General features: G+C 41.5%; 1 protein-coding gene across 1 annotated transcript in view; it reads left to right on the top strand.

Annotated features, from left to right (window-relative positions):
* LOC109951269 (homeobox protein DBX1-B-like) overlaps window positions 1–3,627 on the top strand; it is a 4,214-nt gene extending 587 nt beyond the window's left edge. The window contains exons 2-4 of the mRNA XM_020585682.1: window positions 322–405; window positions 2,865–3,064; window positions 3,197–3,627. Coding sequence (XP_020441338.1) covers window positions 322–405; window positions 2,865–3,064; window positions 3,197–3,505 — 593 coding nt within the window. The 3' untranslated portion in view covers window positions 3,506–3,627. The remainder of the gene's footprint in view (window positions 1–321; window positions 406–2,864; window positions 3,065–3,196) is intronic.
* Window positions 3,628–11,944: the final 8,317 nt, after the last annotated feature.

The raw sequence follows: 11,944 nt of genomic DNA, 5'->3' as shown, positions 1-11,944 counted from the left end.
CAACAAGTACTTTTATTTTGTTGTATATTATTATTATTAAATTAATATGTTCAGCCAGAACTGCAAAGTACAAAATAAATAAATAATACAAATTCAAATAAAATTGATATATAAAACATATTAACCTTAAAACCTAGTTAATGGTCAATCAATTAACTTTAAGATGCATCAGATATAAATTTGGAATGTTATATATATTTATTTTTTTCAAGTATTTCTTTCTTCCTACACACTTAGTTTTTTATTAAATGTTCTAATAATAATATAAGAGGTTATAAAGCTGTTGATTGATTGTGTTATGTTGTTGCACCTCTCCTCCAGTCCAGAGCTTTCAGGCCAAGTGCTTCCCTTTGCCTTTCTTTGATGGAGGCCTCTATCCCTTCATCAGAGCTGCCTATTTCACAGGTAGGTGACCCACCAAGACAGATGTATTCATTTATAGCTGAAGTGCATGTGGTTTACATGGATTCCTCCCTTCCTTATGAGAGGACAAACCTCCAGTTTGTTCACATATATTTATTGCTCCGACAGCTACAGGCATCACTCTATGTCAGACATTAATGTGAGGATATGTACCTCTTATTGCATTCACCTCTCTGTTTACAAAATAATAGACAAACAGACACAGTCGGCACTTCTCTGCCTCGTAGTGCGGCTGCTGGTCATCCATGGCTAAAGGCACATGCGTTAATGCCAGTAATAAACATGAGAGCCACCTAATGTGGGATTTGCCGAAAGGCAGTTTGATATGTTTACAGAATAAAACAGGCAGATGGTGGATGAATAAGTTTCTCCATTGAGCAGTTTCTTATAAGGTACGTAGAATGTTTTTATGATGTGTGTAGGCCCAGCCTAGTCCACTGTGGCTGCTTACAGTCATCTCAGTTCTTCGGCAGTTACTTTGTTCATAGCTCATTTGGTCTGTAATAGAAACTTCTCAGTTAGTGAAATGTAATTTTTCTCTTCTTCGCCCACACATATCTCATAAGGCTCAGTAATAAGTAAACAAACAGTATCACAACGCCTTTCAGCCATAAAACTGGTGGCTGCTAGGCTGAAAAGCAGTTTCACATATTGCATTTCCTCTAAGTGATTTTGTTTGGGGTTCGCTCTGATTTTGTTGTGTAATAGTCCTTTTCTTTGTGAGTGTTCCTCTCTGACTGCAGGTACTCAGCGTGTTTGAAAACACATTTTACCAGCTGATGGAGACGGAGAGGTCTCAGTTGGCTGTTCAGACATTGTCAGCCATTTAGCATGGGAACACCCGGACAGCTTGGAATCAGCTCCACCAATTTGAAGGCCTATTTAGGCAGCGCACTGACTGCTGACATTAGCACCAGTTGTCCTGATCTACAAATTAGTTCAGTTTGTCACGCTTTAAATATATTAGTGCCGTTTCTCATGGTCTAAATGTGAGGCGGGTATCTTCCCAGCTCAGGAACTTAGCGCCTCTTCATGTGCTGTCGTTTTCCCACCAAGCCCCTCTGCCTGGCCACAAAGCTCCCAGTACCGTGACCAATAGGAGCCCAAACCACACACACACACACACACACACACACACACACACACACACACACACACACACACACACACACACACCTTGAAGGCTTAACTTAGTCATGTTGCCCACAAGATCAAATTCAGCGTAGGTTTGATATTTCCCACATGGAGAAGCATGTTATTCAGTCCTACAACAAAACAGTGTGTTTAGACAGAACTTGTAATAGTAGGTTCACGTAGCTGTGTGACACTGTGAGCAGCTCGCCATCTTCCAAAGCTGGAGTGAGGTTCTCTAACAGCTCTACGTTATACTGACCTGTCTTTAATGGGCCTGTAATATACTGGCCTGTCAGTGGCCTTTTCCACTCAATTCATTGCAACACAATCACCTCTCTCTATGCATTTGCCATCTATACAACCCCCTTCATGCTTCATTAGAGGCAGTGCGAGCTGAGCTTTGGACAGCGCGTCTTATTAGCATGGGCTGTGTTTTCACTCTTGAACAAATTGGGCTTTTAAACATCAGATTTCAGGCAGATGTTGCACAGAATGTGCAGCACAGGGAGTGGAAACACAAAGGCCGGACCACACTCATTGAGAAGAATCAATCAGCATCCTCCAATGACTAAAAAAGTCTTTACCTGGACATATAACTATAATTATCAAAGCATGTGAACAATTCTAAATGTCAGTACTTGTTAAACTGTTCAAAACACTTTAATCTGTAGTGGCTGAAAAGTTAAGCATGTAACAATGTGAGTATCATGCACTAACTCCTAATTATCCCAAAGCTTCAGAGTGCACAACAAAACAAATCAGTCCAGAGTGAAACACACTGAGCTGCTGGTTCTCTCTGATCACATCAGCAGCGGCTTCTCATCATTTATTGTCGACGTAACTGATAATGTGCAGTAGTAAGGACACAGTCAAGGAGTGTATTAGGCCCTGCAGATGTGACTGTAATGTTAGTGATATTGATTGGCATTTTTCGATAAACGCCTTATCTAATTAACACATCAGGACATGTTAATATGAATTAAAAGCATTTAAATGTCTTGAAATTAATAACAACCTCTGCTAAACCTGAATGTGCCCTGAGAACACTGGAGTCGTGTTTTTTCTAAGAGCATCAGCAACCTGTGTGTGCTCACAGTAATTTAAAAATGTGTAGCTGCACTATATTAGATTTGCCAGCTATCAAAATAAACCAGTGACCGGTTTGTTTTTAAACCAGCAAAACCAACCAAGCACAAAAACATAAGAAAAGCAAGTGAATATACATTAAATGATAACACAACTTGTGTTTATGGGCAAAATCTGATGACACTGTTGGTCGAATGTGTTGTGTTTTGTCCCTCCTCCAGCCCCCTCAGTGGTTCCTGTCCCGGGAACCTTTTCATGGCCCCTGGCCCCCAGAGGGAAGCCCCGCAGAGGCATGCTGCGGCGGGCTGTATTCTCCGACCTCCAGAGGAAGGCCCTGGAGAGAACGTTCCAGAGGCAGAAATACATCAGCAAACCAGACAGGAAGAAACTTGCCAGTAAACTGGGACTGAAAGACTCCCAGGTACCATCTGGTGTTGTTACATTTATTGTAAACAGTCACTGTATATGAGCAAATACAAAAAAATGTTTTGCTGCATTAATATTGTACATTAAAAACTTGTAGGGACAATGATTTGGTTTGTGTTGTGTGAAGGTGAAGATCTGGTTTCAGAATCGCAGGATGAAATGGAGAAACTCCAAGGAGAGGGAGCTGCTGCTGACGGGCGGCTGTCGCCAGCAGACCCTCCCCACCAAAACCAACCCCCACCCAGACCTCACTGATGTCAGCAGCACCTACTGCCACAGACTGGACAGGACTGCACCCACCAGCCGAACACAGCTGGCCAGCCAGAAGTCACATCTTCAACACCAGCAGCATCATCGCAATCCTTTCTCTCCATCAGAGTCCAGCAAACACTCAGAGCTCTCCGAGTCCGATGGTGAAGAAATCACAGTTTCATAAGAGCTTGACAGAAGAGTCATGACATGGTGAAAAAAATAAATTTATAGAAGAAGCTAGTGGATGGAAGCAAATGTCAGATCTGCTCTGTACATACCTGTTCAGCTCCCCCGCCATATTTCTGTACAGTACTGTTTGTATTCCTTCATATGAGGCTCATCTACAATATATATAGTAAAATAAGGTATACTGAGCTGCTTTAGATTTAGTATGTGTAGATGAAATGTTTAAAATTCTTGAATGTACAAATTGTTCTTTCCATACATATTTGTATTCTTTATATTTTCTCAAAGAAATCATGAAAAGACTGATGTCGTGTCCTACTGATATGAAACTACTGGGAACCTTAAATGTGTGTTTCTAATAGAAGTCTCACCCCTCTCAACTTTTTAAGTTCTAAAAATCATAAAAACATGTAGTTACAGCCATCTCTCGATTCTTTTTCCCAAACCTTTATTTAAACAATAGTAACATCACAAAAAAGAAAAGAAAGAAGAGAGTACAGAGAGTATTGAAAGTTACAACTATAAATAACAAGCTTGCGGAAGTTGAAAAACACATTACTTATTCACTGGAATATTTTATTTAACAATATATTCAATGCTGCTCAAAATACCCATAAGGCTTTCTTGCTCTTATAAATTCTACAGATCCAAAAGTTATTTGAGTAAACACAGGAGTAAAAAAGGACTCAGGTTCCTTTTTGCAAAAAGAGCATAGAGGAAAAACATCTGGTGGTGTATAAATTCATTGCAGGGACAATATCTGTGTAGAATATTAATATGAGTTTCTTCAATTGGATTCAATTGAATTTTATTTGTATAGCACCAAATCACAACAAAAGTAATCTCAGGACACTTTACAAAGTAAGGTCTAGACCCTATTATTATTATTATCACAGAGGGGAAACCCAACAAACCCCCCTGGGTAGCACTTGGTGACAGTGAGGAGGAAAAACTCCCTTTAACAGAAGAAACCTCCGACAGACCTTGGCTCTTGGTGGGCGGCCTTCTGCCTCGACCGGTTGGGGTGAGTGGATAGAGGAGAGAGAAAAGAAGAAAAGCAACAGGACACAACAAACAATCAAACACTGGTCAGGTTGATGTGGCCGGTGACTGCTCCTCAGAAACATAGAGCTCTAGGGCCAGGGCTACCTGCAGAAAGGTACAGGGAGAGAGAGAGGACACACAACGAGAGAGGGAGGACACACTATGGGAGAGAGGAGACACAAAGTTAGTGATGTGTAATGGTGGCATATAGAAGCATAGAGAGATAGGAAGGAGGGGTAGATGGAGCTCAGAGCATCATGGGATGTCCCTTAGCCTAGTACCCTTAACTAAGGGATGGTCCACCAAACCAAACTTATCCTAGAATGCATGTCCAATCATTTCATAGACACCACTACATGGGCCCTAGTGAAGGCCGTCCTGTTGACTTGAAACCACTGGTACAGTTAAATATCCTCAGTACCAACAGGACGGCCCAGGCCCGCAGTTTACTAGCAGTTACTGAGATGGCTGTTGGTCTTATCCCTGTTCAGCCACATTAGTTGTTATGATGCCATGAAATATCAGAAGACATCAGAAGATGGGCAGCAGCACCATGACGGTTAGCTAACCCAGGGCCTTTCTGTGCAGAGGCTGCATGTTCTCCCTGTGCCTGTGTGCACTCCCTCCAGGTACTCCAGCTTCCTCCCACAGTCCAAAGACATGCAGTTTAGGTTGACTGGTGACTCTAAATTACCATTGGGTGTAGTATGAGTGGTTGTTTGTCTACATGTCAGCCCTGTGACAGACTGACAACCTGTCCAGGGTGGACTCCGCCTCTCGCCCAGTGTCAGATGGGATTGGCTCCAGCCCCCTGTGACCCTCGGTACAGATAATGGATGAAAATCACAACATACTAAGTATAAGGAGAGAGAGAGGACAAGTAGTGTGAAAACGCTTTGAGTGAACTGAGACTGGGAGTTGGTTCCATAGGAGAGGAGCTTGATAGCTAAAGGCTCTGCCTCCCATTCTACTTCTGTGGACTCTAGGAACCACAAGTAAACCTGCACTCTGAGAGCCAAGTGCTCTGTTGGGCTGATAAGGCTCTATGAGGTCTTTAAGGAGCCTTGTCATTAAGGGCTTTGTATGTTAGGAGAAAGATTTTACAGGGAGCCAGTGAAGAGAAGCTCATATGGGAGAGATATGATCTCTCTTGTTAGTTCCTGTCGGTACTCTGGCTGCAGCATTTTGGATTAACTGGAGGCTTTTTAGGGAATTATTGGGACATCCTGATAGTAAAGAGTTACAGTAGTCCAGGCTGGAAGGAACAAATGCATGGACCAGTTTTTCAGCATCACTTTGAGACAGGATGCTCCTCAAAAATGACTCCAAGGTTTCTCACAGCAGTACTCATTAGCAATAAAAAACACTGTTAACCTCGGTCCAAATATTCTTGTTGATGTCAAGAAACATCACTTTACTGAGCAGAGGGTAGTACATTTCTGATATAAGAATTATTACAATGACATTCCTCAAGATCTTTTCCACCACGTTTTAGACTAGGGAGCACTCCTACGAAAGGTTCATATGATAATGACGCTTTAATAAGAGACAGCAGCTTAGGTGATATACATTTAGATACTCTGGAGTTTTTGAGATTAGGAAATGTCTAATTGTCTTGATTGAATCAATTCTTCGTAGATGGCTAATTACCTCTTTTCATTCATAAGTTCAGAGATAAATATACTATGGGCATAGCAGTTCTTCAAAAAATGGTCTTATATTTGTACATAACATGCTGATGACAGTGGTGCGGTGGGTAGAGCAGTCGTCTTCCAACCAGAAAGTTGAAGGTTTGAATCTTAGTGCCGGCAGTCCATGTGTCGAATTGTCCTTGGGCAAGATACTGAACCCCCTGTTGAGGTGGTGCTGCAGATGGCTGTCATCCATTCTGTATTGGAAACAAATTCCTTTTGTGTAACATACTTGGCCAATAAAAGTGATTATTATATAATGCATCTGTGTGGGGAGAATTTACCTGAAATAAAACTACAGGAATGCTAAACCAAGGAAGATTACCTGCTAAACATCTTTTTAGCCAAATAATCTTAAATACACTATTGATAGTTTTTAAGTCTTTTTTTTTTTTTTTTTAGTCAAGTGAAGTGTTTATTGTCATATGCACAGTGAGGAAAGTGTTTCCCTGTACAATGAAATTCTTATTTTTGTCAGGTTTGCCCAGGCTGCACCTGCCTCTCTCACCTCTCTCACTTTTTTTTATTTTTATTTTTTTATTGAAACAAAGAAACATTAACAAAACAGTACCGAACATGGGAGACAAGACAACAGTTACATGACATTACAAAAGGATATAGAGTGTTTAACGAGGTTGTAGTGTGTGAAGTGTGGGTATTTCCAACTTATGCAGTCTATGAAATGCAAGAAAGGGAAAAGGAGGGGAAGTAAATAAAAAAAAACAAAAAATAACAATAATGATGATAACAGTACTATTAAAAAATCAGCTTGTTACATTTCTAGAGGTTGGTGGGAATGTGCGTGGCCTCAGCCCCAGGTATTTGATTCAAGTTGAAATTTGTTAAAAATGGGTTCCATGTGTCATAAAAAGCAGATAAACTATTCTTGTGAGCGGATGCCATTTTCTCTAATGTTAGTGATGATAGTTTTTAAGTCTGATACATTAAACCCTCCCTCTGTCCAATAAGAGCTTTCATTCTTAAATACTCTTTTACATTTCCAAATGAGTTTAAACAAGAGTGAGTCAATGGTGGCACACGTACTCCAATCAACATATAGAGATAAGGCTGGATATACCAATCTGGATACGTCCTCTCCTTTAGACAGCAAAACACAACCTAAGATTGTAAGGTCACTTTGCAACCAGCAGTTTTTGGAGTGAAGCTGGGAGAAATCCCTTATCTTCAGATTTATTTATTTGATTCCTAAATATGTTACAACTTATTTGCTTTTTTATGCTATATACGGAATGAATATTAGAATTGTGTGCTGTCATTGTCTCACGCTTATTTTATTAACAGTGAGGCCAGATGCAAACAGTTTTAAGGCATTTATAACAAGTGACACCTGAAGCTTATTTTGAAGGAATAAACGTGTATAATTGGCCATTTGGCTTGTCGTTAGGACACTGTCACCAATCCTAATGCCTTTTACCTTAACACAGTTGCCAATAAACAAATCAAGTAGTTCAGTAGCAATTAGAAACCAAAATGGGGAAACTGGGCACCCTTGTCTGATTCCAGGTTTGACATCAAAACCAGGCAAAGTTCCATGTGCTCAGGAAACTGAACAATTAATATTTACATACAGTCTAATTATTATATTCCTGAAATTCTTATCAAACCCAAAATAACTTAAAGTTTCAAAAATAAAGGGGCATTCCAAAGTGTCAAAAGTGTTCCTCAGTGCATAGTTTTACTTGTTCATCATCAACAAATAATTTATAGTCTGAATTAAGCAGGGTCGCAGAATGCCAGTTATCAAGAAATAATAGATCTTTGGTTTAGGAATGAGTGATATCAAACCTTCTTCGTAGAGGTAGTTAGGTCACTATTCTTGGCGCATTGCATAAAGACTTCCAACAACATAAAAAGTTATACAAAATTGGAACCAGGCTTTTAATCAGTGGTATTCTTTACAATAGACTAGTTCCTCCAATAAAATTGGACATTCACAAACCTCACGATGTTCTTTGGATATTTTTGGTATACATGCTTTTACTCTGCCAGAAAAAGTGTGACAAGCATAAGGGTCAAAGGAAGATGTGTATAACCTTTGATAAGAACCAGAAATAAATGGAGATTTTTTCATCCATAGAAAGATTGTCTGTACATAGAGCAGATATTTTCTTTGTTTCACCTCGTTTTTTTCCCCTCTAAGTTAAAAAATAGGAAACATTTTCCTCCATATTCTAAGCATTTAGCTCAAGATCTCACGAATGCTCCTTTTACCTTTGTTTGAAGGACTATGTCCATCCTTTCCCTTAAAAATGTAATTTCTTTATATCCTCATCGCTCAGCTTAGAGACATTTATGATCATTTCTCAACTGTGACCTCAGTTCAATCCACCAGTCAGTCGACTGGCATCAGCTGACGACTTTTCAACCACAAAGCTCAGACTTCTGGGAAATGTTGTTCAGTAATGGGAGGTAAAAACAGAATATTACACAAATATGCAATTCAGACTACTTTGTAAAAATGAGCTGACGATCTGATGATATCTGACCTGTACAGCCTTAACACCTGCAGCAGTCGTCATCCTGCACCTTTTCAGACAGTATGAATAGCCTGACTGGTGGTCTACATAATGGACCTATTTTTAATAATACCTTTTTAGTAATACCTTTGTATTACTATAAAAATCATGTGACTTTAGTGTACAACCGGGAGTGTGCTGTGTTTAATCTGACTTGTTGTATTTATCAGGGAGACCGTGCTACAGTATGTACAGGAGCAGTCATAGTTGGAGCACTGTGGCATTGTTTAGGTCACTGCTACCCTTGCCTGAAGCCAATTGGGACTTGCCCTGGTCTGCTGATTCTGACAGAGAGACTGAAGGTGGCTGCTGGTACCCACCGTGGTGTGTGGATCCTGACAGTGTATACCTGTTAATGGAGACTGAAGAAGAGTCATCAACATATGGCCAGCAGGCCAGAGAAGCGGCTACAATCTGCAACCCAGCCTGCTCCACACAGGAAGAAGAGGATCAGGCTAAAGCCAACCCACCACCACTCTCTACTACTGGCTCTGCATCCAGCTCTGTGCCAGGCTCTGAGGTAGAGTGCATGGATGAGGTGGAGGATTTATTAAGACCTGATGTGCTTTGGATCATTAAACCGATTTTTGTGGAGATCATTAAACTGGTGCTCACCGCACACAAACAAACACTGTGATGCAGGTGTGCTACCGGGGCTGAGCCAAATAAACAAAGCTGTTCAAAGCCTCTACTGAAGTGGTACTTTAGGATATATATTTTGATGCCAGTGTACAAAGAGCATGGGTTTATCCCAACTGTTCTAGAGATCCTACACCTGGAAGGATTTGACCCACATCCTAACTGTGTCCATGGTGTGGCACAAGCCTACCTTTTGAACTGACAGAAGCTGGGCACATTTATGCAGGATTGAATCATCTGGAAGACAGCGTATGACGTCGGGAGATGATCTGTGAATAAAGTATTGACTGAAGCCAAAACTCACTTGCCGAAATGGGAAAATGTATAATCACTGTCGGCAAATCTGTTTGTTTGTACACACCTGAGCAGAGTTCAGCATGTTTTGAATAACACTGTCAGAGCTTGTCCATCCAGATTTCCAGTCATCCAGGTCATATAAATCTTTCAAATCAGAGAAATCTTTTAGGTGATCTCAAGATTCTTGGAAAAGGCACAAGTACAGGCACAGGTAGTCCTAAACTCACTGACTATCAGACCAGAGTTTCCGACCTCAGCGACACCACCACCTATGAAGCACTGAAGAGGGACCCCACCAGTGGCTACAAGAAGGTTATAGACTGTTTACAAAAGTTGGAAAAGGGGGAGTTATTGACCAGCAACGATACTACAGACTATACCCCAGGGAGGCCATCCCTTGCATTTATGGCCTACCCAAAATACACAAGGAAGGAGCCCCACTCAGTCCCATTGTCAGCAGCATCAATTCTGTGACTTACAACATAGCCAAACACATGGCCACCATTCTGGCTCCTTTGGTGGGAAACGCAAAAAAACACATAATAAACTCCCAGGACTTCATGAGGAAAGTCAGACAACTGCAGCTGGAGCAGGACGAGACCATGGTCTCATATGTTGTCACATCCTTGTTCACTTGCATCCACACCACAGAGGCTGTCAAGGCGGTGAAGAAGAGACTCCTGAAGGATGACATGCTAAACAGCAGGACTAACCTCACCCCAGACCATGTATGCACTCTGTTGGAACTCTGTTTAAACACTACCTACTTTCAGTTTAGGGGGCACTTCTATAGGCAGCAACCCACTGTGCAGTCCACTTGGGAGGGGACAGAAGCCTGAAGTGCCCACAACTGCAGAAGGGGCCAAGAAGGAGAAATTACACATCCAGAACCCCCTTAAGGCTTGTGGATACCCCAAGTGGGCCTTCACCAAAGCAAGGAGGAGGCCCAACACCAACAGGGAGAAACCAGAAACAAGAGGGGATAACACAGTCATCCCTTTTGTGGTGTTTATCAGAGAAGTTAAAAAGGATCTTTCGCAACCACAATATCCCAGTTAATTTTAAACCAGGGAACACCCTGTGGCAGAGACTGGTCCACCCAAAGGACAAAACACCCAGACATAAACAGAGTGATGTGGTGTATGCAATTAAGTGTAGTCAGGAGTGTAACGACTTGTACACTGATGAAACTAAGCAGCCGCTCCACAAGCGCATGGCCCAACACAGGAGGGCCAACCCCAGTGAACCAGAGTCAGCAGTCCACCTCCACCTGAAGGACAAAGGACATTCTTTTGAGGGCAGTGAAGTCCAGATTCTCTCAAGAGAACATCCCTGGTTTGAGAGAGGAGTCAAGGAGGCTATTTTTGTCCAAATAGAACACCCCTCACTAAATAGGGGTGGTGGACTAGGACACTAGGATCCGCAACCCGGTCCCGGATAAGCGAAAGAAAATGGATGGATGGATGGATGGACTAAGACACAACTTGTCATCCATCTACAACTCTGTTTTGAGATCTCTGCCCTAACATGCCCACCAAGACAATAGGCGTTGGTCCACAGGTGAGGGTTCAAAGACAGGTAACGACGCTCACTGATACTGGGCTATAATGACTCAGTTATTAGGAGACATTGTTGGTCATCAAAGGACTGAAACACCATCAATGGGGATAAATATCTCTGGCTCAACACTAGTCAGGCAGGACTGATGAAGCCTCTTGGATGAGAGGTGAAACGTCTTCTACCTAAAACCAAGTCCAGTTGATTTTTTTCTGTTTTTTTCAGCTGTCAGAGCTCAAATGTCTGGAAATCCCATCCGCTTAAATGAAGTGTTAAACCGTGTGAGAAATGCTTTGCCTGAAACTTCTGTGGTAGAACAATAATACCCTGTGATATCGGCACACATCAACGAACCAGATGTCCTCTTTCTGCTGTGTACAGAAATGCGCCCCCGTGATTTCACATTCACTGATTTGTGTTTTGACTGTTGTCATCAATGTGATTGTTTCAAAATCCAGACATGGCGAAAATTTAAACACGGAATCTATTTGGTGTGGATTGTTTAGATATCTCATTGACCTTAACCACACTGCACTGATTCTAGAGTTGCTGTCAATGTGATACAACTGCACCATCTGTTGGTGTAGCATCGACATTGGATGTTTTTGTGTTATGAAATAAAAACTGCACAAGAAACAGTGTCTGTCATTTCTGAAAATAAAAATGAGGTGT

This window comes from Monopterus albus, unplaced genomic scaffold (assembly GCF_001952655.1).
Source record: "Monopterus albus unplaced genomic scaffold, M_albus_1.0 scaffold373.1, whole genome shotgun sequence".
Taxonomy (NCBI): Eukaryota; Metazoa; Chordata; class Actinopteri; order Synbranchiformes; family Synbranchidae; genus Monopterus; species Monopterus albus.
The sequence above is the reverse complement of the archived record's forward strand: the minus strand, read 5'-3'. Positions and strand labels throughout refer to the sequence as shown.